The sequence below is a fragment of the Cervus canadensis genome, chromosome 8, assembly GCF_019320065.1.
Source record: "Cervus canadensis isolate Bull #8, Minnesota chromosome 8, ASM1932006v1, whole genome shotgun sequence".
In the NCBI taxonomy this organism is placed as follows: Eukaryota; Metazoa; Chordata; class Mammalia; order Artiodactyla; family Cervidae; genus Cervus; species Cervus canadensis.
In genome coordinates, this window is record NC_057393.1 from 7651212 (window position 1) to 7679153 (window position 27942).

General features: G+C 50.0%; 3 protein-coding genes across 5 annotated transcripts in view; all 3 read left to right on the forward strand.

Annotated features, from left to right (window-relative positions):
- The window catches only part of EEF1AKMT2 (EEF1A lysine methyltransferase 2), a 28823-nt gene extending 21458 nt beyond the window's left edge, over window positions 1–7365 (forward strand). Inside the window, exons 7-8 of one of the 3 annotated variants that reach the window (XR_006270703.1) lie at window positions 2046–2247; window positions 2836–5309. The gene's annotated coding sequence lies outside the window, so the exon portion shown is untranslated. Of the gene's footprint in view, window positions 1–2045; window positions 2248–2835; window positions 5310–7030 lie in introns of those variants that run through there. The other 2 variants (XR_006270704.1, XR_006270702.1) reach the window with 2 other exon arrangements.
- Window positions 7164–27698, forward strand: LOC122446763 (translation initiation factor IF-2-like). The gene is made up of 4 exons (XM_043477268.1): window positions 7164–7195; window positions 10605–11338; window positions 20476–20622; window positions 21047–27698. The coding sequence occupies exons 1-4, from the start codon at window positions 7164–7166 to the stop codon at window positions 21067–21069; spliced, it is 936 nt and encodes a 311-aa protein (XP_043333203.1). The 3' UTR covers window positions 21070–27698.
- The window catches only part of FAM53B (family with sequence similarity 53 member B), a 112732-nt gene continuing 95904 nt past the window's right edge, over window positions 11115–27942 (forward strand). Inside the window, exon 1 of the mRNA XM_043475160.1 lies at window positions 11115–11245. The gene's annotated coding sequence lies outside the window, so the exon portion shown is untranslated. The remainder of the gene's footprint in view (window positions 11246–27942) is intronic.

Here is a 27942-nt window from a genome sequence, read left to right on the forward strand (position 1 = left end):
ATCCAGAGTATAAATAGAAATCTTAATTTTAAAGAACCCAGATGAGTAATTAGGTTTTATGTGGCTTTGAGATAATTTTTCTTAAACTGATATGCAAAGAAATAGAGTATCCCAGCCAATGTGAACAGACTTTGATTTATGTTCTCCTAAGTAATTTTATTTGTTTATTTGTGTGTGTGTGTCTGGACGCCTACAATGAAAAGGTGTATGAATGTGAAAAATTAGCTGCTCTCTGGATCAGCATTCTACCCCTGTGGGGACTTGGGTTTGAGTCCCTGTTAGCGCTGTGAGCTAGATAGAAGGCATGTGCCCCAGAGACAGCCTTCTGCGCTGAGAGCAAGAGACCAAGGGACCAAGTGTCTTGTGTTCCACCGTAGTAACCTTCTTAGCTCATTGTGTGTGTGTGTGGAGGGGAGGGGTGCCGAGGGGGTGTCGCTGGGGTCTGAAAGGAGTCTTGTCTAGTCCACTTCACAGGAAGGAGGCTGCCTGGGACCTGGAGTCTGATTGTGGGAGGTGAGGAGCATGGTAGGTTGAAGGACAATTGAATCATGGGGAAAAAATTGGAAAGTCCTGTCATTTCTCTTGGCTAGGCAGAAAACAGAGATGTCCTTAAAGAAGGGGGGAGCACATGAGCATGTTTTATTAACAGTTAATAGAAGAAAATTAATGCTAATTTATTCTTCATACATACCATGCAATTTGTTAGAAAAGTAAAAGAATAGTTTGAAATTCTTTGGTCAATTGATAGATTCCTATGTTAGGGGCATAGAAATGAAACTCAACATTAAGCAGACAAATACCCAAGCCCACAGGCTACATAAATGCTGAATAAAACGAGCTCTACAATGGAACTCTGAAAAGCGAGGGGTAAGAAGCCTAATGAATGATTGAATATGACCTTAGCAAAATCCCTGGAGTGTTGTTGAAAGATCATTCATTTCCAGCTTAGATGTCAAGATGGGCTCCAGTAACCAGAAAAAAAAAGAGAGCTTGAGTCGGTACTTACTGAGTTTTAAAAATCTTTACAACACAGTGCATTAGACTAATCATTAAAAGGACTTCTCTAACTGCATTTTAAGCTGTCACTGTATGGACCTGTGGTTTAGGCCCAGGGAAACCAAATTAAAAAGACAGGAATAATTCTCAAGACTTGAATGTATCTCTGTCCTGCTTTTATGGAGTAGAACTTCAAAAACTGGGGCATAGAGGCGGGCAGAATGTACTTTTGTCATGCTGATACCATTGTAAGAAAGACTTTCGACCAAGAGATCAATTGTGCCTTAAAGTATTTGCCAGTTACTTGCCTAGTTTATTGGAGGACGATATAAAAAAACGAACTTACTTTTTTCATTTTTTTGTTTACTTTTTTCGTTTTTAAGTTATCCTTCCCAAAGAAGTGATAAATTCTTATATTTATATTTTTAAATATGTATTTAAATATATTTATATTTTAAATATGTATTTTACTGTATCAGGAAATGGTATGTTATTGAGTGAGCTTCATTGTGCATGCTATCCAGAAGCTTTTTAAGAAAAGTGAATCTGACAATATATTTGTTTTCCCAAATACCTAAAAATTTTCACATGAGCCAGCAATTAGCATACTCTGGATATTATCTGAGGAGCTTAGAAGTATGAAATACTCTGGTTGAATAAGAGGGCCAGGAAGTGTATTCATCATTCCTCATTAACAGAGATGAAGCAGGGTATCATGATGTGATTGTAGCGGAATGGAAGCGCTGTTGGGGTGTGGCTGGTGGCGCCCCTGCTCTTTCACTCTTTGCTGCTTCAGAGTCGAGGGAACAGTCAGGACGAAGAGGCTAAATGTAGAAGAGAGTGGGTGCTGCAAGTTCACATTTTTCTCCTAACCCCTCCTCTAATATGAAAATGTCAGTCCTTTGTTCCCATCTAATTTTAGTACATCCTGGCTAAAAAAAATGTTAGGATGATTTCCAACCATGGAACTTGGAGGGGCGGGGTGGGAGAGGGGCAGAGTGGAGGAAAGAGCCGTTTACATTCCACATCCTTCTGCCGTTCTGTGACAGCATCTCGCCCCTACTCTGTGGATTTTCATGATGAAATAAATTTACATGCACTGGAGCAGCACTAATTGGGTTTTCCTTCCATGTCCTCAACAAGAAGTCTCACTGGAGTCTGAATGGGGAAAATCCTAATATGGTATTTAATACAACATACCGGGCTGAATTAAAGAGCTTTTTGCAAATTTTGGGAGACAGGCCTGAAATTGTGAGTGAAAACTACATGTTGTGTGATTTATAAATAGAACCTTCGTGATTCAGTGAAACTGCTTGTATGCTGTTTTTCGAATGGGAATAATATTTGTTGATTTTTGAGAATCAGTCATAAGCAAGTCAGAGTTTATTCCCTCTGGATTATATTCCACAGTGGATTCCATATATTGAAACTCACGTTGGAATAAGCCTGACCTTTCCAAAAGTTTGCTCATTTAGTGAGCTAAGGTTTCCTTGTGAAATCTTTGTATGATAAGGACACCACCTAGCCAGAATTGAGAGATCATTTTGTTAAGTCCATTTGATTAATGACTTAATTTGCAAAAAATGCAGTAATCACATTGTTCTTTGAACTTGAAATTTGTTTTTGTTTTCATTTTACAATACCATATAATTTGTCTTTAAAATCTATTAACTAGTAGAATAAATATCAGAAATGATTTTTTTTAATACTAAATTTTGGGGGGAAAAATGACTGGAACCTAGGCAAGTCACTTTCCTTTTCTGGGCTTCAGTTTTTCTTTTTGTGAAAGAGGGGTGTTCAGTACGTGATACTTAAAGTTCCTCTCTACCTCTGTAATAGCTGGGATTGCCATGGACTGGGTGGCTCAAACAACAGGACTTTATTTTTCATAGTCTGAAGACTGGAAATTCCAACATCAAGGTGCCGACAGGTAGGTTTCGTTCTGAGGTCTCTGCTCTTGGCTTGGCAGCTGCCATCTCCCTGTTACGTTCACGTTTCTCTTTGTGCGTGCTTGTGGGGAGAGAATGTGTGCAGTGAACCAACTCCTTGCTGGTTCTTATGAAGTTCTTGAGTGTTTCTTCTTCTAAGTGCACTAATCCCAAGGTGAGAGCCCCACCCTCATAACTTCATCTAACCCTAATTACTTCTCAAAGGCCCCACCTCCGCATACTGTTTCTTTGGGTGTAAGAACTTCAACATAAATTTCTGGGGGACACACATTCAGTCCATAAGAACTTCTGAAATTGATCTGAGGTTTAGAGAAAAGTTAACAAAATAGATTTCCAACTATATATGGGGAGTTTAAATACTCCATTAGCTAAATATCAGTTGTTAGGTCACTTTATGATTCTTTTAAACAGAAATAGCTATTCATGTATCTGAAAAAATATGTGTACATATAATAAAACAGTTGAAGCCGTCACATGATTTTCAGTCTAAAGATGTCTGTTCATTCATGGGTAAACTTTAGATCTGAGTATTGATTGCCCCTGATATTCAGTTTGTATTCACTTGACACAGATGTTTTATATGAGAAGCTCAGAAATTTACATCTAATTTTTTTACTCCTACCTTAATTTTATTATCTTTTAAACTTCTTTAATTTTTAAAACTTTTGGGCTGGCTGGGTCTTTGTTGCTTCGAGTGGGCTCTCTCTGGTTGTGGTGAAAGGGCTTCTCTTGTCGCCGAGCGTGGCCTCTCAGCCAAGGGCTTCGGTGGCTGTGGCCCCTGGGCTTGGCGGTGGCCGCCCTCAGCGTCCAGAGCTCGCTGCGCTGTGCGTAGCCGCCCAGTCGTGTCAGGCTGTCTGCGACCCCTGGACTGTAGCCCACCAGGCTCCTCTGTCCATGGGCATTCTCCAGGCAGGAGTACTGGAGTGGGTGGCTATGCCCTCCTCCAGGGGTCTTCCCAGCCCAGGGATCGAGCCTGGGTCTCCCGAATTGCAGGCAGATTCTTTACCTTCTGAGCCACCAGGGAAGCCGCTAGAGCTCGAAGGCTCAGTATATAATAGTTGTGGTATGAGGGCTTAGTTGCCCAGTTGCATGTAGAATCTTCCCAGACCAGGGATTCAACCCCTACATTGGCAGGCAGACTCCTAACAACTAGACCATGAGGGGATTTCCCCACCTTAGTTTTGATAAGGTGATAAATAATTTGATAAAATTATGATAACCTCAAGAATCTCCCTAATTTGATTCTCCCCTATTTCAAACACACACACTGCACACTCAGAGATGACTGTGTTTACCACTTGAAAGCCCTGGGTTTTTGAGATTTCTACATTCTCATGCCATACAGAGTGTAGTTGATGGGTCTGCCCTTCTACACCTTGTACCTCTTTGAGGCACTGTCAGTCTGTTCTGTAACTGCTTATCCCCGTCAGTGAAATCGAACTATTTTAAGGTCCTGGCAAAGTGCCTAGTGTATAGTAGATACTTATTTCGAGTTGGTTACCCTTCAGTACATTTCTTTGAAGCAGTTTGATATAGTGGAGAGAGAAGCAGTTGTGTAGACTATACACGATAGGGTAGTGAATATTAAGTGAGAAAAATAAATGTAAATCATCTTAGCATGATTCCTAGCACACACCAATGCCAAATAAATACTCTTTCCTCCAAGGAAACCTTCTTCCCATTGGAGCTAATGTGTTGAATGGTTCAGGATTTTAACCCTCAGTGCCACCGAGGTAATATATTCGGCTCCATCCTAAGGCATTGGTGCTCCAGGAGGGATGAGATGAGTGAGGAGAGGAGGATGAGGGGTAGACATGTAAGAAGGAAAGACTGGGATAGGTGGGGGCCTTTCCAAATATCTTAGATCGTACTGCATAGCTCCCCCTTCAGTCTCTAGATGGGGCTGGTGCTAAAAGCACCTTTTTATTTAGTAAGAAATGGAGACCAGATATCGTAATGCTGGATTTTCACGAAATGCCCTTTATAATGTGTTTCAGCAGGAATCCCCCTCAGGTTTCTGATCGTTATCTGTTTCAGAGGTCAGTAGGTAGTAATAAGTGTAGGTGTTGTGGGGAAAAGGTTACTGTGGATGCTTCTGAATTGAAAACAAATGGCCACGGATATGGTACATTTTCCTCAGGTTTGAACTCCAAGGCTTTGTTTCCAGTGACCACTAACGAGGGACCGGACCAGGGTCCCCCATGTGACCTTGTGTGTGTGTGTGAGTCTCTCAGCTGCGTCCGACTCTTCGCGGAGACCCCACAGACTGTAGCCTGCCAGGCTTCTCTGTCCATGGAATTTCTCCCAGGCAAGAGTGGGTTGCCATTTGCCTCTGTAGGAGGAGATCTTTCCAACCCAACTAGGCCACCTGGAAAACGACGAAGATTTTTATCATTGATTTCCACCTTCATTATCTAGGTTTGATTTCTTTAATCAGTGAATCATGTTTATTTTCTTTGCTGTAAGTTAGCAACTATTCACAATGGCATTTTAAACTCTGATGTTGGGCAGTACTTTAAGCAGTTTATATGATTTGACCTTGGTTTTTTTTTTTTTTTTTAAGTTCTATTTTATTTTATTTATTTATTTATTTTTTTTATTATTATTTTTTTTTTCCAGTGGGTTTTGTCATACATTGTGACCTTGGTTTATATTAGAACTAACAGTATGGTTAGTAAAGTACAGTGAATCAGTTGTTTACGCTAGTATAGAAAACGCTTGGTTTGCAGATTTGTTTACTTATTTAACCTTTTTATTAGTGGTTAAGTGAGTAATGCTTAGAGTGCTTAATATTACTATAGAAATGCTGGCCAGAGGAGTGTCACTTTCTCTAGGTAACTAACTAAGTCTGAACCATTTTAGAAGAAGCTCTACAGAGATGAGGTGAATACAATATGATGTATGTCATCAGGATAGAACATAATCAGAGTTTCACTACTTTCAATTAGGTAAACATTACAGTGGTTGAATAACTTGGTTTGATCAAGGTGTTTTTTGTTTTGTTTCTATGTGAAAATTAAAAGGAGATGTAAAGTAGTATTTAAAATTGCAAGCCAACTTCTCATTCATATCAGTTCTGTTTCAGGTCGGCTGCAGGGCATGCTAGGAAAATAGGCAAGGCTGGCCGGCCCTCTGACAACAGTAATGGGTAGGGTAAAACGAAATGTCTCTGCTTTTGGTTAATAGAGAAGACAGCTGAGTAAGGACATTCACAGGCTGGTAGAATGCGTGGGGCAAATGTTCCTTTCATACGGCGCCCAGGGGTGTTCTTCCACTGGAGCCAGAGACCAGACTTTTTTTTCTTGATATTTTAAATCCAAAGGATTCAGTCTTAAGATTGGGTATTTAAACTCTATGAAATCATAAGCTGTATCTTTCAGTTTCCTGTATACCTAATGAAAATGAAATTCGCTCATTTCATTTTCATGGGTAACAGGCAGATAGTGGTAGCTTTGAGCATATCACTAGGGATGAGTTAAAAATAGATTTTTCTTGAGGCAGTGACTTATATGACGGATAGTTGATAGAAAAATTAAGTTAAATTTTGGGCTGAATATCATACTAAATCTGAATTCCACTACAGAATATTTGAAGCAAAAAGTTGAAATGATTTTCATTTGAAGATGACATAAACATTGAGTGTGCTGTTGAGATGTTTTCTAGATTAAATTCAGTGTGTAGCAATATGAAAATATTGTAACTTGTTTTTAGCTATGATTTTGGTAGCATGTACTGAGGTAGACTAGGTTATAGGTGACTAACCATGTTATAGTGATACTAGTTAGTGTCTGTTTCAGCTGAGATCATATATAGATCAGGGAAAGGCCAAGAATTGATTATGCTTTTGAATCTTAGTATTAAAATAGTTTAAGTAGGTTTGGTAAGGTTTACATATGTCAGTAACGTTGAATGTAGATTTACTTTGCCATATTTTTACTTATTTACCATGCATAAACTTTGCAGTGTCTGTTTTTTCATGCTTGAGTTTTCTTTTAGCACATAATACTTACAGGTACTATTAATTTTGCAAAGAAAAAGTAATATAAAATTGAAATAAGTTTTAACTGTTGCTCTGTTCTTTTTAGCTTCCTTTACTCAGAGCCCTTCCATGCAGTGAGTTGCAAGCGTGACATTTGCTGTGTTTTCAGCACCTGCCAACTTGGGAACCAGGGTTTGTGCTCAGGACTCAGGCTTCCAGCCCACACTCTGTGGTGCACAATGCCGTCCCAGCTGGCGAGCTTCGTACCTCAGTGGCGCTAGACGTTCAGTTACAAAGCTGTGCAGACTCACATGCGCTGATTTCAATAGGCAGTCCCCTTCAAGCTGCTTTCAACTCTTATTTTGTATCAAAAGAGTTAGATTGGTATCATTAAATTCACTGCTGTGCTTATTTTTCAATGAAAATAAATTCATTTTCTTTAGCTCCTGAATCAAAAAATGACTGTCTTCGAGAACCAAAGTTCCTCTTAAAAAAAAAGGTGGATGTCTACAGATACGGGGGATAGATTTATATATCTATATGAGACTCCAGCCCGGGCTATAACTCATTGTCATCAGTGGAAAGGTTTCAGAACAAAAGATAAAAAGAATAGAAAGGAAAGAACAGAAAGATTAGTGTGTTGTAACATGCTTATGTAGGTAGGGCTGTTAGTTGAAGCTGGATCATAGGTAGAGGGATGATTATAGAACTTATTTTTCTGAATAAGCTCTGAATAAGAAAATTGCCCTCATAGTAGGCTCAGAATTTGGCTTCCACTGATAACCAAAAACTTTCCATCATTTTCAGAGCAGTGTATTTTGCTAATAACTTGCTTTCAGTAGCCAGTCTCTGAAAATGTTTCAGGTGGACTTGGTGATGTCTATCTTCCCATCATCTATTATAAGCGATTTTAAAAGGTTCTGCTTTTATAAAGATCTTTTCAAGTGTAGAAAAGACAGTGTGAAATGTGAATGACTGGCTTTTAATACAGCACTTGTGACAAAGAAGCAGTGGCTTTGGGAAGCTGAATAAAGGGGTTAATACACATGCATCTGCATACTGCTGTCGGTTCCAACGTATAACACGTCTGATGTTTGTTTCACTCCCATTATTAGTCTAAAAAGAATGTTATTCTCAGAGACAAACCAGTTTACCATCTTTCAGTGGTCACCACTCTTTTTACAGTTGTAGGTACGGATAAATTTAATGGGAAAAACTGAACAGTATTGACTGCTACTTGCTGAAATATCGAAAGCTTAGCTCCCTGTTGTTTGAACATCATATTTATCTGGTTCTAAAGACACAAACATAGAACACCCACTAACTATCAAGGACATTTCTTAGTACTTAATCAGAACCCAATCTTTACCCTCCTCTGCACAAATGTGCTTAGGTGAATAGTTTTATTAGCTTGTTGATACAAGTTATAGTTGGTTACACCCTTTCTTAGTAAAATACACCCTTATTGTCTCCTGTTGCTTAAGAGCTTTAAACTTGGAATGGGAGAACCGTCTAGTATAGAAAGCCACTCAGTTTCTATCTCCCCAGCAGTGCTGAGTGGACATGTCATGCATACCACATACACAGGCATTCCTTCATTTGCAAGGTCTGCTTTGAGGGGAGCCAGGAGAGCCAGTATTGACTGTGCTTTTTCCCTGGGCTTCATATGTTGGTCTTGGAGTGAGACTGCATGTAATCCCTACAGTTTATATTTCCCAGGGTGTTCTGTGCCTTAACCAGGTTAGTGTTGGTTGGAAAAGTTACAAGTGATCATTTTTGGATTATTTTATGGATTTATGCCTAAATTGGCCCATGAATTTGCATTTAGGTTTCTGGTTGTATTCTAAATCTGGTTTTGATTTGGTTTTGACCTTTAAGGACTGAACAAAGGTAGACAGCTTAGCCCTCCTACCCCCTTCCCCTGACTGCAGCTTACATTGTTTTAAATCCAGTTTGACTGAGTTTATATTTACTCCTTTGAATTAAGGAACTCTAATGTACAAACTTTTGGGTAGGACTTTTTATAATAAAGGACTGTGTAGTATGGCCCTAAAAAGTGGGACATCATTCTATTCTATAGTCCTGTTTATAGGACTTTATTACATGATGTGGGAAGGTCCATAGTATGGAAGACTAGTGACACAGGCCTTAATGTATATATTTTTAGTCCTTAGACATTCAAATTAAGTAAATAAGAAATAGCTATTCATTGGTTAGTAGCACAACCCCTGAAGCAGATAGTTTTTAGTTCTCTACACTTTTAAGAAAGCCTCAAAACCAGAAAAACAGGCTGCTTTAGGTTGGAAAGGAGGCGTTACAGCAAAGGAGCTTGCCATAACCACAATCCTTGGAGTTTTGTGAGACTAAAATCATCCTGAAAGCAACAAGAATAATGGTTGCAGTAATTGTTTCCAGGCTTGGGACCCCTGAATTTTGTTTTTTAAGTTGACCCCATGAACTAGTAATTGCAGGAATAAACTGAATGTTTGCCAGCAGGAGTCACTCTAGGCCTCCTAATAAAAAGTAAATTAAACTATATCCGTGAAGCTCTCAAAGGCTGAGGTGACACGGCATGCATACGATGGCAGGAGGGCAGTGTCGCAGCATTCTCACCTTATCCCTGTGCCTTTCTTGGTTCAGTCTGGGAAGACTTGGTTTTTGCTTCTTTCAAAATTGGCCCTTGATAACTTTTCTTAAAGCAAAGTTTATAGGTAAGGATGTTGGTACCATATTCTACATGCTAGTTCGGTTTGGCTTCCTTGGGTGAATTGATCGGGCCCCACACCATCTACTTGAATGGAGACACACATCCTTCTCCTGGTTGTGCCTCTGTCTTGCAGCAGAAGCCACCGGCGTGAACTGTAGTGTGAAAGGAGATGTTAACTCGTGGTTTTCTGCAAAAGAATGGGTCCAGTGTGATGGGAAACTGAAATATGTTAGCAATAGCCATGAAATATAATAGTTTCCCAAGTGCACACAAGCTCAAGAAGTTAATTGTTCATTTATGTTTGATACTGGGATTGAAACATTGGATTAAAACCAATTAAATGTTCCTAGAAGCAACAGAAAAAGTTTACTGATTTATGAATAGAACCATTGAAAGGGCGCAGACACAATCCATGTAAAGTAATGAGGTGTTTTGTTTTTTTGGCAAAGGAGAACACAAAACAGGCATAGGGAGTTCTTTTAAGAAACCTTCTCTTTAAAAACATCTCTTTTTGGATACAAGGTCAATAAAATAACATACACCAGTAGGAAGGCCTAATGGGAAATCTAGGGCTTCACTTCACAAGGAAAACAATCCCCCTCCCCCAGGTGAGCGGCACAATGAAAATACTCTGCTTATTCTATCAGGGTTACATTCCTGAACTTAAGTCAACATCCTAAGTTACAGAACTAAACATGCTCTGCTTCTGCTTAGCAACCACAAATCCTTCCTTCACCAGTTGCATATATTTTGGATGTGGCTTCCGAAGTACACATTCCTTTATTTCGATCAGCGCCCCGAGTTAGGAAAGGAGCGCTTTATTTTCCAAAAGCGCGACAGACAACACTCACACGGCTCCCTCCGTCCCCTGCCGCCCAGCACGCCACTAAAGCGATGGTTTCTTTAAAACCTCAAAAAACAAAAAACAAAAAAAAAAAACCACCCCAACAACCCGGAAGCTGGACGTCTGAAGTCCACGCGGCCCGGGGTTTTCATCCCGGCTCGTGCGGGGGGCGGCCCCGGGGTCTCTGGCTCGGGGCCCGGGCGGCGGCGGAGCGGCCGGGCCCCGGGGCCACTTCCCGCGTTCCGGGGCCTCCCAGGCGCGAGCGCGGCGAGCGGCGCGCGGCTCGGCTCGCAGGACGCCCTCTAGCCCCGCCGGCGGCGCGCCGCGACCCCCCCGCCCCACTCCCCGCCCACCGGCGGCTGCGCGCACTGCACCCTCGCCCGCTGCAGCCGCCGCCGCCGCCGCCGCCGCACGCCGCCCGGCTCCTGCACGCCGCCGCCGCCGCCGCCGCGCCGAGCGCCCGGGCCCGCGACGCCGCCGGCAGAGCGCCGGACCCAGCGACGAGCTGCCGCGGTCGGGCGGCCCCGCGGCGGCGGCGGGCGCGGGCGGGCGCGGGCGGCCTGGCCGGGGCCGGTTAAAGGGACGAGTTGCAAACAGTTCAGGAAGTGACAAGTCGATTTCCTCCTCCCCGGGAGCAGCTCCGTACAAAGCGCTCGGCGCCGGCAGGAGAGCGTGCGCGCGGCGGCCGCGCGGCGGGCAGTCCGGACGACTCGGCGAGCGCCGGCGGCGACTGCGCGGGGGCCCGCGGCTGGAGCGTCCCGCCGCGCACAGTAAGCGATCCCGGGCCGGGCGGCGGCGGCGGCGGCGACCGGGGGGCCAGTCCCGATTGGAGGTCCCTGGCGAGTGCGCCCCGGCCGCCGGCGGTAGGGAGCCCGGCTCGCGGGGTGCACTGGCCTTAGCCCCCCTCCCCCCTCCTTTTTTTCAATATTTGTGTGGCTGATTTCCTTTTGGTCCGCCTGCCTGGTTTCGTGTGGGGCCGGGCGGTTTCTCGGGGCGCTGAGTGCTGCCGCTGGTGCATGCGTGAGACTTGTCAGAGCGCAGCCAGGGGAGCGAGCCAGCACGGCCCCTGCGGAAAAGTCTGCGCTTCCCCGGGGCGGGCGCGGGCACTGCTGCGCGCTGGGGTGTCCCCCCCTCTCCACGTCTCAACTTGAGCCCCGGCGAAGGCGCCAGGGACCCGGGCGTCCCCGTGCACCCCGAAGTTCCCGCATCGTTTTGCAGACAACTCTTTTGTTCGCGGAAGTTTGCGTCCACCACCCCCGGGATGCGGGCACACAGCGGCGGGCTCCGCGGCGGCGGGGCCGGCCGGAGAGGTCACGCTGGGGGTGGGAGAGTGTCCTGTCCGCTGCGGGGGAAAGCCCCCGCGGAGGCCGCGGCCGCGGGGACTTGGGGAATGGGGTGGGGGTGGAGGGCCGTGCCGGCGTGGCTTTTGCACATGGCGAGAAGGGCCGTCCGGCACAGGGCACCCTGGCCGAGTCCCATCTTTGCCAGTCCTTGATTTGCAAGCCCGTGGGAGTCGGCTTCCCAGCTCGGGCTTTCTCTTGGTGGGGCGGGCACGAAGAAGGGGAGGACGCCAAGAGTCCGGGGAGGGCCCTGGGTTTGCATTGCCCCAAGTGCCTTCTCGGCCACCCCCCCCCCCCACCCCAGGTCCCCACCCCCGCCCGCAACTGAGGAACATGCTCGGTGCTCAGTACCGGTGGCGGAGCCCTGTCACTGTCGAGAGCCGGGCCCTCGCTCCCGGACGCCCCCTGAAGCCAGGCTCCCTAAATCCGAACGCCGGGGTTCATTCACACGTACTGTACTTCGTACGACGGTGAACAAAGAACAGCTCTTTGCAGCATTTGATGAATGGGATTCTGCCTCCTATAGGCCACACTCCGAGTCTTCCATACTTACAGCCTCCGGACTCGGGGGGGGGGCGGGAGAGTGTTGGGCGAGTGGCCCCCCGCCTGGGCTGCGCCCGGGGCTCGGGGACCTGGGCCGGGCGTTTGTGCCCCGCCTCCGCCAGCTCGCCTTGCCGGAGCGGGTGCAGATGGAGCCAGGCTGACGGTTGTTCAACAGGAACAAATGTTTGTTGAATTGTTGGATGGTGGAGACAAGGGACTGTTTTCTATTGACTGCTGCAGGAGTTGGAATGGCATTGTTTATTGGCCTGGGAAGCCAGGCAAGCGTCTTGTGCAGCTTACAACATATTAGCAGACTTCCAAATGACATACTAGCATATGTGTTCCCAGCAGTTCTCACCGGCTGGAGGGGGATCCTTCCTTGATCCAGAATCCTGGGCTCTGGGTTATTACAGTAAGACGCTACCAGGTTTGAGGACTTGGAAGGAATGGATTAGTAGGACTGGGTGAAACTCAGTGATTCTGCAGTTGGCCAGGTTTTGGTTTCATTTTAATTTATTCACTTAACAGTAACTTGTCTCAGTTACAGTTTTGATACTGAATTGCCGATCTGTAGTTTTTTTTTTTTTTTTTTTTCCCTTCCCCCCTCCCATTTTCCTCAGCTAGGGACAGCTAGGTAAACTGCAAATAGCTACTTGTCCCAGTTGATAGGCCCATGTTAGTGGGAGAAGGTTTGGGTCTTAAGTTCAGGCTTGGTAACCCTTGACCCAGTGTCTGTGCTTGGCAAGGGCCAGGATGCTGCCAGCCATGGTCCAGACCGAGGAGCCAGTTCCCAGGGTGCTGCTGCAGTCCAGAAAATGAAAGAGAGGCTTGGGGCAGGTCTGCTGCTTTCTCCCAAATGCCCCGCCTCCAGAGAACAAGGCAGTTTGAAGACCAGTTCCAATAATTCTACCCAAGGACTTCTTTTCCCCTGAGACGTGATTATTGCAATGCAATCATTTTAACATGGAAAGCAAGTTTTAAATAAAAGCTCGCAGCATAGCTGCTGCAGAAGTGGGCTTGTATGTCCTCAGGCTCGCAGGACGAGTAGAGCATTCCACTCTTTTGATTGATGATGATGTTTTTAGTCAGTTTCTCCATCCTGTTTTCAGCTCGGGCTAAGTCGCATGTAGCAGTAGTGTCTTTGGAAGTTCGTAAAATTCTTGGAGGACACAGGGCTTTAAGATAACGTATTGTAATCACGGCTGCTGCACTTAATTGGCATTTTATGGGAGAAAGCCCTGTGGTTACCTCTTAGGCTCTTTCCCACCACGCCTTTTAGCCTTTATTCCCCTGTTGATTCCTTCACTATCGCCCAGCCCCTCCACCTCCCCTGTTCTCTGGGAGCCTAGTGGGTTGGGTGTCCTTTAAATGGGTCCAGGGAGCAGGCGCCTGACCCGTGATGGAAGCTCAGTAAAGGCCAGCCAGCTTTCTTCCCTCTGTGGGAGGCTGGAGAGAAGAGCCTTGCGTAAACTCTGGCAGCTGACAGCAGAGGACGCTGCCGAGCAGCTTGGTGTACCTTTGCATTGCTCTTTGAGAAAGCACACCCTTCTTTACCCACTGCTGGGTGCAGTGGGCGCTCAAGACTGTGCCTCGGACCCACTGTTGGATTGTTGCGTTGATGTTTTACCCAGGCAGTGTGACTTTTTTTTTTTTTCCTGGATTGCATAAAGTGTGTGGAAAACTTTGTTCTTGCCCTTAAAAAAAAAAGGACTGAAATAAGCAAATACTCAGATCAGCACAACTCCCATCATTACCACCACTCCACACACCTTTTTGATGTGTAATAAAAGAAACTTGCAGGCATAATTTGTTATGTAATATGCTGATAATACAAGTTTCGGTTTTCGATGGAAACCAGATGTGGAGGGTCTCTCTTTAATTGATCCAGCAAGGGGGACACTTTAATAGATTCACTAGCCCTTGTAAACCCCAGAGGTGATTTTTTTTTTTTTTTGGGGGGGACTTGAGAGGAGAATCCCAAACACGGGACTTTTTCGAGGTTTTTGCCTCTCAGCTTCTCATCTTGCTGCAGCTGTCCTTTTTGTCAGACTCTTCCTCTCTTGAAAGAACCGGTTTGTTGCCAGCATGAAGCACATGGCCGGGTCTGGCAGGGCTCAGCTTGGCTTAACTCTGCTGGGCTCCACTCTCCTCTTAGCCTGGTCCAGCTGCCGGCCTGCCCTCCACCCTCCACAGCAGAGCCTGGCCAAGGGGCTTGGGTGCTGTGAGGAATGCTGACTGCTTTCCCCCAGCTCTTCTCTGCAGTGTCTGATCATCCAGGGAGAGTTGCTGTTTAAACTTGCCCAACGAACAAACTTTCCAAAATCATCGACTCTCCTCTGATTAATTTCTGTGTTTGTTTCCTGCCTAACTTTATGAGGGTTCTTTCTACACGACTGAGTCACCTTTATTATGGCCCAAGGTCGGGGACTGCACTGTAATAGCTGACCCCATTAACAGCAGTTTCATTGCGTGCCGGGGATGTGAACTTTGGAAACAAACCCAGAGGCTTAGATACGCTGATGTGCCCGGAGACTTGCTTTAGAAAATTTTTGTTTTAGCTCAGTTTACATTAACATGATTAATGACCCCAGCCACTGAAAAGTCTATATTCAAAAGCAATTTTACCGTTCCCGAGGGTTCTTCTTATGGCGAAGTAATTTTCTTGGCCAAACAACTTTGTTGTAAGGTAACTTCTTCTTTGATGTTTAATCCAAACCTCCTGTGCACACAGTTTTGGATCAAGGTCTGGGCTTCGAAAATTGCGGGTTGTGGTTTTGGTGGTGCCGGTCTTAACCCTCCCGAACTCTGGTCGGGAGGCACCCCGGTTCTTGTCTCGGGAACGTTCTCTGAGATCCGGAGCATCAGCAGAGAGGGGAGGAAACCTTCCAGAGGAAACTTGGCTTCGGGGTGTCCTGGAGGAGGGATACAGGAGGCTGGAGCGGAGGACAAGCTTTTTTTTTCTTTTTCTTTTCCCCTTTGCAGCGATGGAAGATACTTGAGCGTTTTCAAAAAACAGAGACGTCTTTGCTGCAGCTGCCTCCTGCTCCTCCTCCTGCTGCTTTTTCCTCATCTTCTTCTTCCTTTTTTTTTTTTTTGTTGTTAAGTGTGGGTTGATTGAGAGGGGAAATGCTGATGGGTGGGTCTGAAAGCAGCCTTAGGAACCCAAGAAAATAAAAACACGTTTGAAGGACTCTGGAAGATTTTGCATTTCAAAGCGTCTACCTTGTAGAATTTCACATCACGTCAGGGAGAAGTGTGACAGGCACCCGGCTTCTTTATGGTTCTCCTCTCCTGCTGTGGGGTGGGGTGGGGGGGTTGCTGCACGGGACGCTGCTTTTTGCAGGGGGGAGGGGGGCAGCCTGGCCAGACTGTGCAGGAATATCTCACAGCCCCACCACCCTGGCCCCCCCCATAAGCAGCTGTAGTCTCTGGAGGGACTTTCTCCACCCGGCTCCCCGCTCAGGAGGTGAAAGCAAATCATGTTGGTAAAAAGCCCATTTGACCCCGGAACGCAGGAGCAGGCCAACTCCTGGCTGTTCTGACTCTCCCATGAAACAAAGAAACAGATTCTCCTCCTGCGGTGATATCATGGGGTTCCCAAGATGCAGGCCCGTACAAAAGTTGGGTGCAGCGGGATTTAGCTGAAATGGGTGTGGGCTATTTCAGAAATAATAGCAGTGCCCACTGGTTGTGGAGGCTCACCCTTGCCCAGGGGCTTTGCATCCATTGTCTCTCAACTCTCAAAGCAGTCCTGCAGTTACAGCTGAAGAAACTGAGGCTCGGGGAGGCCCCGAGACACACAGCTGGAAGACCAAGCGTGTGGGGGCTCTGTTCCTTTCTCTCTGGCTCCACAAGCCTGCCCGTGCTCTATACACCGTGCCGTCTATCAGTTTGATCATAAGATGCGGAGGCACCGAGTTCTGTTTTATCTCAAGGCATAAATTTTGTTTAGTCTTGTTAACACCACAGGGAAACTTAGAAATTTTAACTGGCTCTTTCCCTTGCCCCTCTGTTTTCTGCGGTCTTTTTTTTATTTCTTCCCCCTTTAAAGGAGTGATTGAATTCTATTGCTGTATCTGTCATAGGACCAAAGGCAGTGCCTCAGTTGGAGAGACTGAAATGTTTTGCTTTGTCTTTACAAAAGACAGATTCACAGGAAAATATGATTATTCCCAGTGACCTTCTGGGGGAAATGGGAAATAAATCTGGCAGCCCATTAGAAGCATCACCATGTATGCAGATCCCATTTTCCACTCAAAGAGATTGTTAAAAGGATTTCCAGCATTTATCTCTTTTTTTTTTTTGTAGCTGAGTGAGATGTTTCAGAGTAAATCATTTTGTGGTACTTGCCACCCCAGGTTTGCACAATAGCACGTTCTGTTTACATGCCCAAAGTAATCGAATAACTGAACACAATTGTCCATCCTCCAGTGTGTGGGCACTTGGTATGCCCCAGCCGGGGCTGGACAGAGGCCCTGAGTTCTGTCTCAGACAGATGGCTCTTTGCAGGTTGATCCTGGTTTGTGTGTGGGGGTGGAGGCGGGGAGGGGGCAGGGTGAGGACACCCATCTCCAGCAAGGGCTGCCTGGCTGGGTCTTCTGGCCTTTCTGCTCCTCAGGGGTTTGTGGGAGAGGCCTGGGACCTCCATTGACTGAGTTTTTAGCATCCACAGAGATGGTCCTCAACCTTGGCTACATGTTAGAATCACCTGGGGAGGTTTTAAAAAAAAAAAAAAGTCTGGATGCCCAGACAGCATCTCGGACCAGTTACATCAGGATCTTGGAGAGAAGGGGTGGGACTCAGTGTTGGGATTTTTAAAGCTTCTGAGTTGATTCCATTGTGCATCTAAGACTGAGGCATGAGGACTGGAATAGACCCTGCATATACCTCCCTCTCCTTCGTAGGGGATTAAGGGCCTTCCTGTTCAGGAGTGGAATAAACCTATTGGAATTTTCCACTGCTGCCGCCATGTCTCAGTGAAGGAGAATCTGAGAGGTACCCACCCCTGGGCCCCGTGCCTGCCGCAGGCATCATCCAGGTAGTTCCTGTTTCGGCCCGGTGTTCGATGCGTTGCCCCTGACAGGATTTGGTCCAGCCCCTCTGAGCCACCTCCTTTCTGGAGGGAAGAGGCCAGGTTTTATTGAGTCTGTTGTCACGTAGGCCCCGCGCTCCTTCCGGAGGTTGGGCACATGGTGTCTGTGTGGGGCTCAGGGGCGGGAGGGAGCAGTCTTGTCCATCGGTGATTCTCAGAGAGCCGCTGGTCCTTCTCATCTTGGCTTGCAGTGAGTGTCATAGTGACAGCCACCTAAGGGATCCTGACTGCCCGGAACCTGTCCTTCCACATACTTGGGATCACGTTTTTCGTAGAGCTCCATTTCAGGTGACCAGGGGCTGGGAGAGCAGGAGCTGCCGTGGCCCGCTGATGGAATCTTGCAGAAGGTGAATCCCACCGCCAGAGATGGGGTGACTTTTTGCCTGGTCACGTGGGCCGGTGCACAGAGAGACCAGAATCTGTGCCCCCCCCCTCCCCTGCCCCCGGGTCCCCTACTCAAGTGCTACCTCCTCTCCCGTGAGACTTCGGGACACCGTCTTGTTCGCGGGGCAGCGTGCTGTGCCGCCCAGACACGCAGGCAGCGTGGTCCTTGTCCAGCGCTCTTGAGCCTGGTGAAACACGCCCTCCGACACCCTCGGTCCGCTTAGACCATCCATCCCAGTTTTCACTTCCTCCCCGACGTGGGGGCAGCAGGCCTGCCTTCGGTCGTTGAGGTTGTATGGGTCATGAAGTTCACTGCTGCCCACCGGGGAAACTGAGACCCAAGGGGAAGTGCTGAAACCTCGGGCTTGATCAAAAGGCCTTTGGTCGCCTTGGCAAAGGTTTGTCCATCTGCTCTTCTGGGCGCTGGTGGTGGCGCATAAATAAGGGCTCTTTCTCCTCCACTAGGAGTTGGGTTCGGGCCTAATGAGTTGGTCGGGTGGGGGCGGAGTGTGGGCTGTTCTTCCTGCCTTCATTTAGCAGACACTGATTGGACACCTGCCGGGCATCCCTCGCGGGGCTGGCCACTTCATTCATTCACTGAGTTCTCAGCACAGCCTGTGGCTGAGGGACTCGCTCCGTCGCTTGCTGAAAACGCCGCTGCTTAGATGACTTGGCCTCAGGTTCGAGGGACAGTGACCTCCCAGCTCTTCGTGGTGGCCTCCATCCTGTCCCCGCCACCAGTCTCCCTCTTGGCCCAGCGGCTGCCCCCGGGACAGCAGAGATGCGCTTCCTGCCATAAGCAGGGGGCGTCGTCAGGGGGGTGGTCCCTGGCGATTAGAGACTGGGCACAGAGCTGCCACCTCTAGGAGGGGCCCAGGTGGCCACGCGCCAGGGCCTGCCGCGGGGCCCTGGGAGCAGGGTCTGCCCAGGCCTCTGTTCCCGCAGTTGGAGCAGTTCCCCCGGGGGGAGGGGGTGGCTTGCCCGGAGAGCCCACCCTCCTTCCCGCTGCCCTCTGGCTCAAGTGCCCGGCCAGGAGAGGCCTGCGCCACGCCTGGAATTCCCCTTGCTCTGGCCTTCAGGCTGGCCCGGGGCCTGGGAGCGCAGGGAGGTCCCGGGTGCCGCCTGCGAGCCGCCTCTCTGCTGGTTTGGAGGTGGAAGGACACAGGTCTCCACGGCCAGCTGCCTCTGCACTCAGGGTGTGGGGGGGCGGCGTCTGTGGTTCTGAGACTCCAGGTGGGGTCTGGGACACAGGGGCCCCCTCCCCTGAAGGCGCAGGGGCAGTCAGATGATGGGATTCCCTGGAGGAGGGTGGCGGGCCCGCGACGGCTCCCTTGCGGGACCCAGTTTGCTGTGAGACCCCTGTGGCCCCGCTCTCCTCCCGCCCACCCTGCCTCCCAGCACTTTCAGGGTGGGGGTGGGGGCCTGTCCCGGTGAAGGGTGTGGTGCTGCCCGTGGGATGTAAGCTGGACTGCGTGGGCAGAAGTTCTGCCGGCCAGAGAACTACAGAGGAACTTGGGCAGGGAGGAGGGGAAACCCGAGGGCAGTTTTCAGCTCTGGCATCAGTGCCCAGGGTTTGAATCCCAGGTGTGCCCTCTGCTGACTGACTGCTCTTAGGCACGACTGCTGCCTGGGTTCTCTCATCTGGAGTGTGGCCAGGCCAACAGCACCCAGCCCCTGGGTTGGGGGGAAACCGAGGGAAACCACAGTTAGGGACACTCAGCCCTGTGGACGTCGGGGTGCTGGCAGGCACGTGCTGTTGGGGGAACAGAGGAGGGGAAGGACTGGGGCCACTGTCCCTGTGGTCAGTGGGCAACTGGACGAGGGACAGAGCAGTGGGGACTTAGCTTGGAGCTGGACCTGGCTGGCCAGATGAGACTAGGTCAGGTAGAGAGCCTTTCTTCACCCACAGGCTCCCTTGGCAGATGTCTCGTGATTTAGGGGGAAGAAGGGTTGAAAGCCCATGTTATGATTTAGTTTGCAGTGTGTTTCTCTAAGAGTTAAGATGGGCGAAATCTTTTAAGCTTTTTTGCTTGGTAAACAAAATCTCTTGTTTACCATAGGTGATCGAATTTGGTCCTGAGCATAGAACATTGGATGCGTGTCATGGTGTGGCTGCAGCATCTTGGCTCCGCCCTTACCACTGCCTGGGAAGGAATTCTGTGGCCACTTCCTGGCCCCACCCCTCTCAGGACTGAGGGCGGCAGGTCCTTCACTGTCTTTAAGGTTCTTTGCAGACTCTCCACCGCTGATGTCTTTACTTTGCCCCTCCCTTCAACTTGCCGAGCTGCCTTTCATAACTGCCTGTGTCCTCTTGGGTCAGGTGATGTGGTTGGAGCTGGGGCATTTGCTGGGGCACCTTTCACCAACTCCTGGGGTGCAAGTCCACTGCCTCCAGAACCCCTCTGCCCCCCCCCCCCCCGGATGTAGCAGCAGTTTCTCTAGCAGCAAGAGCTCATCTAAGCTCATTGGAGCTTTTTTTTTTTTTCATCGGAGCTTTTGAAACGAGTCCTTGACTGGGATGATGGAAGGAAGGGCCGTCCCCTCCCCAGTGATTGTAGGCCAGTGGTCCCTGGTGGTCTCCACTCCCCACGTCGTCTTATTTTTAATTTTATCTTTCTGCTTCTTTGGCCACTCTGCGCAGCCTGCGGGATCTTCGTTTCCGGCCCAGGGATTGAACCTGCGCCACCCACAGTGGAAGCACGGTGTCTTAACCCCTGGACTGCCAGGGAAGTCGTCCTGGTGTCTTCCGAGTGTCCCCTTGTCAGCCCCAGCCTGGCCCTCCTGTGGGGTGAGCAGGGTGGACAGTCTTGGCCAGAGGGGTTGCTGCTCTGCTTCGGACAGCTTTGGGGAGACCCTTTCCTGGGGAGACCTTCCTGGGGAGACCCTCTCCTTTGGGGAGCTCTGGGGAGACCCTTTCCTGCAGGGGTGTGCAGACTATTGACTGAGTCTGGGCAGGTGTCCCGACCCTGGGCTGTAGTCGCCCCTGCCCTCAGTCTGGCTTGGGTGGCTGGGGCTGGCTTTAGAGAGCTCTTCTCGTAGAGGACCCATGGAGGTGGCCGGCCTAGGGTGGCCTCGAGACAGACCCTTTTCCTGGACGTCACGAAGCTGAGTGACCGAGGGGCAGTGTGAGGGGGTGACCAGGACATCCGGGCTGCCTCCGCCCTTGCTGGACGCGGCAGAGCCTGTCATCCCTGCCCTGTGTTCCTCTTCAGATGTATGGCTCCTTCTCTGGTGACCACAGAACACTCTGCATGCAGGTTCCTCCCTGCCCCCGCCCCACCCTGCCGCAGCGCCGTTCAGTCAGTGGCTAGGAAGCGCCTACGGTACGAGTCAGCATCTCTGAAGAATCCCGAGATGAGTGAACCGAATCCCTGCCTTTGAGGAACTTGTGGACTTGAGCCGCAGACGGTCAGACTGCACTTGGGTTCACTCACTTCCCACCACGTGCCTGGGCAGTTGGTGTAGTGGATGCTGTGTGGGTCCACGGGGCGCTGGTGAGCCCTCAGTCCCGTGGGAGTCACGGGGGGTGGTCATTTAAACCGAGCCCAAGGGAGCAGGGCTGAGCAGGAGGCTTGAGGAAGGAGCAGGGGTTTGGATGGATGCAGACTGCAGGGGGGAAGGATGCATGGAGGCGTGGCAGCCGGAGACCACCCCACGTGGTGGAGGACGACCTTGGCTCGAGGGTGGGAAGCGCACCCCTGGGCCTGCAGCTCAGCCGTGAGTCAGGATGGCGCGGGAGCCAGACGGAGGCGTCCGGACTTTATCCCGGTGGGCTGGGAGCTGGAGGCACTTGCTGATGCTTCTCTCTCTGGGAGGCTTGGCGCTTGGGGAGCAGCACTGAGGAGTGGGCTTGGAGCAGACACCTGGGAGACCACAGAGTGACCCAGGAGAGAAGGCAGGGGTCAGGGCCAAAAGAGGTAGCGATTGGTTAGTCGGACACTCGCTGGAAGCTGGCGAGGAGGCAGCTGGGAGGAGGTGATGGGAACGGCCTGCTCTTTACCAGGGGCCCCCTTCTGGGAAGACTGCTCAGGGGGCCCATCCGTTTGACCTCTGAGTGACCTCCCAGGAGAGCCCAAGACTAGCCCCCTACACAGGGAATTGTCACCAAGTGGCATCTCCTTGCCCGGAGGCATGTGGTTTGTGTTGATTTTAGTTGCAGCTCTTGCTTTCAGTGGGGGCGCTTGGAATTCCCAAGACCTTCCAGAGTTCCTTGCCTGCACCTGCAGTGGAACTAAAGAAATCAAAATGAACAAAGCCTTTTGGCATTGCATGAGCTGGAAAAGTCTGATTCAGTATAAACCTGCCTTTTTTTTTTTTTTTTCTTTTCCCCTTAAAGGAAAAGAAAGTAACCACGTTGGTGTGATGGAAAAAAGAGTCTGGGTGCCCTTTGGGCTCTGCTGTAGTGTGTTCTCGCTGGTGATCTCAAAGGGTGGGGAGTCGCTGACACAAACTCACGAGAATGTTCTGCATGGGTCACCTGGCGCCTGGCACTCCTGTGGACTCCACACCCTCAGATGCCAGCCAGGATTCCAGGCCCCGGTGGCTGCGTGGCACGTGACTCAGGCCCAGAGGACGATAATGAAGGAAAAGAGTGAACCTCCGAGGCTGGGCCCTAAAGCAGCCCTTCACGGCTTTCGGGGTGTATTTTCCAAGCCCTGTGGGGGGTTTTGTACATCAGCATTTAGTCTTGAGGAGAGAAGTTAAGTAAGCTGGCTGCTCCTGTTCATCTGATTCCCAGGCCAGTTAGCAAACACCCTCACTTTTTTTAGAAAAGTAAGAGAGCGGTCAGGCCTGGCGGAGGCCAAAAGGGACCCCAAAGGTGAGCTGTAGAGCAGAGGGGAAGAGCCACGCGCGTCAGGCACCTGGGCTGCCGGCTGAGGCGTGTAGGGGATGGCTGTCTGAAGGTGATTGGGTTCTAACTTGCTTAAATGGAAAGTGTCCGATTTTTAAACCTTTTGTAAATTCAGGCATGTCCTTGAGGGCTGCAGAAAAGACCCCGGGACGTTTCTGCTCTAGTTTGTGGCCCAGAGTCCTCGACTCAGCCTTGGAGGATCAGGGCCAGCCTGGCACGGGCTCTGGGTTGGCCCGATGGCCCCTGGCCTGCTTGTGCCCTCCTCGGCTTTGAACCTGTGTGCGGATGCCCAGCCAGCCCTTCGCCTGCACCTGCTAGAGAAAGAGCAGGCTGGCTGCTTCTGCACAGGGTCTGGGTGGATCTGTGGGGAGACCAGGTGAGGTCACGGGAGGCGGTGGGTGTAGACCGTATGGTCTGCAGAGCTCAAGATGTTTATTGTCCAGCTTTTTACAGAAAAATAACAAGCTGACCCACTCCCTGTAAGGATGGGTCTGTATACCAAACCTGTGCCGTTCAGTGTGGTAGCCGGTAGCCACGGATAGCCACTTAAAAGTTTTTTCCAACTTTATTGAGGGATAATTGACAGTTTAAAATTGATGGTTTAAAATTAAAACAGAGTGGAACTAAGAATTCAGTTCTTCACCTGCACTAACCACTGATCACGTGCTCAGTAGCCACGTGCAGCTGTTGACGGTCATGTTGGAAGGCACAGATATAAAACGGCCCAGCTGCACAGAACATTCTGGGGGCAGAAGTGCGCTAGACCTTGTGCATGTGTTAAATTGTGTCTGATGCTTGCAACCCCGTGGACTGTAGCCCACCAGGATCCTCTGTCCATGGGATTCTCCAGGCAGGAATACTGGAGTGAGTTGCCATTTCCTTCTCCAGCGGATCTTCCCGACCCGGGGATCGAACCTGAGTCTCCTGCGTCTCCTGTGTTGGGAGGTGGATTCTTTACCCCTGAGCCACCCGGGAAGCCCATACCATCTCCCAGTCCGTGAGGGAAACAGAAGTATAGAGGAGGCACTCCAGGGAAAGAAAGGACACAGACTTCCCTGGCTCTAAAACACAGGGTGCAAAGTGAGTTCGTTGACTCGGAGGTGATGGAGACATGTGTGATGCGACAGAGGGGGCCTTGGCCTGGAATGGAGAAGCTGCCCCCAGAGCTTCCTTCTGCGTGACTGTGGGCAAGCCCCTCACCCCGCAAGGCACGGTGCCCAACTCCAAGTGAGCAGTGGCTGTGCAAGGGTCCCTGTCAGTCCTGCTGCTCCAGCCTGTGACCCCAGCTCCTCTGCCCCCGGCTCCTGGCTCACCTGGGCCGGTGGCCGCATCAGCTCTGCAGTGCCCAGCACTTTCCCCCGCTTGTGTGTGTACACGCATGGGTGCACACACACTCGCTGGGCTGTGTGGAAGTCCACAGAAATCCTGCCTTGCCTGTGTTCTGATCACACTCTGCTCCAGAGCATCTAGACCCGATGGGTCGTACCGCTGTTCCTCCTGGGCTAGGCTGGGAACATTTTTGGCTTGATGGAATGGCCATGTTTTGCATGGGCAACAGATAAGTAACTACTTTATTCATTCAGAATGGTGGTTTCTATGTAGCATGAGGAAGGAAGAGACGTTCCAGGCCCCGCCACTAGCCAGCATCACGTGGCTTTCTCCTTAAGATGCCGTCAGCTGCAGCGCTGGGGCAGTCTGTTGACTAGCTGGGAGCTGGGCGGAACTGTAGCTCTTGTCTCGCTTGGTCCCCACATTCGCTGACTCCCATCCCCTTTGGAAGCTAGTTAGGGGTAGAGTCCTTCCGAGTTGGGACAGCAAATGTGGAGCACGTGGATGTGAGTTCTGTGCGTGGGCCCAACTGTAAATGCGTCACTGCTGGAGCCGTTTCCCCGCATTGCTGGGCGCTGGTGGAGTCTGAAGGTGGAGAAATGCCATGGGGTTGTTCACTGCTGAGCTGTCCCGGGCGGGGGCTCACGGCCTTCACGAGATGCTGCATTTTGTCGGGAGTCCAGGCCACGTGTACCCTTGGGAGCGGCTGGGCCTGCCCACATCGGGTTTCCGTGAGTCCAGTGTGCTCGCGTCACCCAGCTTGGTACTTACTCCTGTTGTGTCAGGATGAGAACATCTCCAAAATGCAAGCCTAAGATATCAGGAGAAGCTTCCCGGACTCTGGGCAAGAGTGCAAAAGGGAGAAAACCAGAGAAGCCTGGTGAATTTAGCCATGAAAGAAGTGCTTGGTGAGGAGGAAGTTGGGGTTAAGAGGACACGCAGCAAGAGCCCTGGAAGCCCAGACTTGATTGCGTGCCCGCCTCTGACACCCTGCGTGCCCGCCTCTGACACCCTGCGTGCCCTCCTCTGACACCCTGCTTACCTCCAGCCAGCCACTCAGGATGGTCTCCGGTGCCGGACCTCTGTAGCCGATGGGGGCCCAAGAGCATTGGCAGATTGGGCTGTGCCCAGGATTGCTCAGTGCTGGTCTCACCACCCAGAAAGGGGCAGTGTATGTGCCCCCAAAGAACCCTGGCACAGCACGTTCACAGTGGAAGTGGCTCATTACTTGGGGAGCTGGCATTGGGTGACCACCTGCTGTGTGCCGGCCCTGTGCCTGTATTTTGTCTGATGGTCACCCAGGCAATTGGCTGTTGGCTAATGAGCCTCACTCCACAGGAGGGAACTGAGCGCTGGGAATATCTCTTGAGTGCAGGCCCATCCTCACAGGCTGGACCCCAGTTCTCCTGTTCTAAAGCCTATCTCTCCTCCACACCCCATGTCATCCCCCATCGTGGACCGTGCCACCATTTGCAAGAGGAGTCTCTTCCTTCTCTGGACAGCAACCCCCTCACCCCCCCCACCCCCACCATGGTCTTATCATGGCCTGCGGGCAGAGAAGTAGGTTGCTCTGTGGGTTGACATTTAAGAAAGCCTACTTGATGGAGCTGTCCCTCTAAATGTGTGGTTGTGGTACAAGAAGGCTTCGTTTGTCCCAGGCTGTTTTGAAATCAGAGTCAGGAAACCCCCGTCTCATTTCTGTATCTTGCATAGATGTCATCAAAACAGAATCCTGTGTTCTGTGCGGGAGTCGTGATCGAGGAAGCCAGCCATGTGTAGGTGTCAGGGCTCCAGAATTGTCTCTTCCATCTGCTGGCTTTACTTGGATTTGTTTAAAGAACTTGGCGTGGAAGCTCCCCTTCCCTGATGCCCCACTGTGGGAGAGGCTGGAAGGGAGCCCTCCCGGGGAGCGTGGGGCAGACACGGGCCGTCCTCTGCTCCCAGTAAGGCCGCAGCTCGCCCACCTCTCCGAGCACGCGGGTGGGAAGGCAGGCCTCTGCCGTTAGGGATTGCGAGCATCACAGTGCTACCCTGGTGTGCTCAGGATTTCAGACAGTCTGCGCTTTCTAGTCCTTTTTAGGGCTTCCTCTAAGTCAGAACCAGCCAGGAGGGATACAGATGGATATGCGTGACTGTGGGGTGCTCAGGGCGAAGCCACCGGGCTCTTCGAACCGAGATGAAGTATAGTTGTCTGGGTGACTTCGGAGCTTGAGTAGTCAGCATCCTTTAGAGCAGAGGCTGTGCGCCCACAGTCTGGGGGCCAGATGTGGTCCCCTGGCAAAGTTTGTTTGGCCCCCAGGGAGCTCTAGGCACTTCTGCATTTCTTGACAACATTTAAAAGCTGGGATTGTACAAAGAAGTCTAGATTGTCAGCTTTTTCTGACACATCAGAAGATCTTTAGTATTATCCTGGGTCCTCTTCCCCCCTCTCCCCTCCACAGCCAGGCAAGGGTAGCCAGTCATCCAGCCCCCTGGGGGCTCCCTGCTCTGCATCACAGTTCCTGCCCATCGGGCTTCACTTGTTTCTGTTCCCTGCTTAGCTCTGGAAGATGTTTGAGACTGCTGGAGCAGACATGCCATGCAGAAGACAGATTTAGGGTTTCTGGTCCCCTGGGTTGTATGGTTCAAGGTGCGCAGTGGTGGAAAGGCCAAGTGCACAGTCATTCCCTCCGTTAACTGGCTGCTTGTGCCACCTGCAAGGAAGCCGACAGAGATGAGCCAGGGAAGTGCTTTGTTCATCCCCCTGGGGCTTCCCTCTGGCTGCTCCCGCTGAAACTGCCCGCTCTACCCCCAATCAGCTCCGTGAAAAATGACCCTTGACTCTTGGAAGCCAGTCTCCACCCTGGGGTTCCCTCCGGTTGCCCTGCAGATCGTTTCTGTCCCCCCCAAACCCCCTGCAGTCACACTCAGTTGCTTCACCCAGTTTAATCTTCTTAGTTCAAAAGTGCTCCCATGATTTTAACAGATGAAGTGGGATTTTCTTTTTTAAACAAAGATTTAATCTCTAAATTATCTTGACAGGCAGTCTAGCTGCCATGTATCAAGTAGATAACTTCTGCTGGTGGTCGAAAGAGAAAAAAATTTCTCAGGGTAAATGAGAACACGCTTCTCAGAGTCTCTCAGCTTATTCTTTTTGACAGAGACTCAATGAACCAAGTGGAAGCAGAGAGCCTCCAAATCGCAATTTCTATTCTTTTTTTTCCCCAGGAATTGAGTTTTTCTTCTCGTATTCCTCCAGGTATTTAGTATCAGTCACTCCTTTCATTTACTCTTTTTTCTTCAACCCCGTTTTTTTCCTCCTGTTGTGGCAAATATTCTGCCTCCCCATCTGCCTCCTCCTTCCCTCCCAGTCAGTCCACTGCATGCCTGTGGGCTTTGTCCAACCCCCGACCCCCCAGGGCCAAGACTCTTGAGAAGGAACCCGAAGGCCCTGCCCCCACTGGAGTTCTTGAGAGCATTCTAGGGGCTGCTAGAAACTCATCAAGGACAAGCACTGGGTCATCTTTATCTAAGTCCCCAGGTTCTGTCCCAGATGAAGTGCTGGGGGTGGGACCTAGACCTTCTACCCCTTTCTGACCTCATGGACATTTGCATGAGACTGAAACCAGTCCATCCTAAAGGAAATCAACCCTGAATATTCATTGCAAGGACTGGTGCTGAAGCTGAAGCTCCAACACTTGGCCTCTTGATGAGCTGCCTCACTGGAAAAGACCCTGATGCTGGGGAAGACTGAAGGCAGAAGAGGGCAGCAGAGGAGGAGACGGCTGGACGGCATCACTGACCCAATCAATGGACATGAATCTGAGCAAACTCTGGGAGAGAGTGGGCTTCCCAGGTGACGCTAGTGGTAAAAAACCTACCTGCCAGTGCAGGAGACATAAGAGACGCGGGCTTGATCCCTGGGTCAGGAAGATCCCCTTGCGAAGG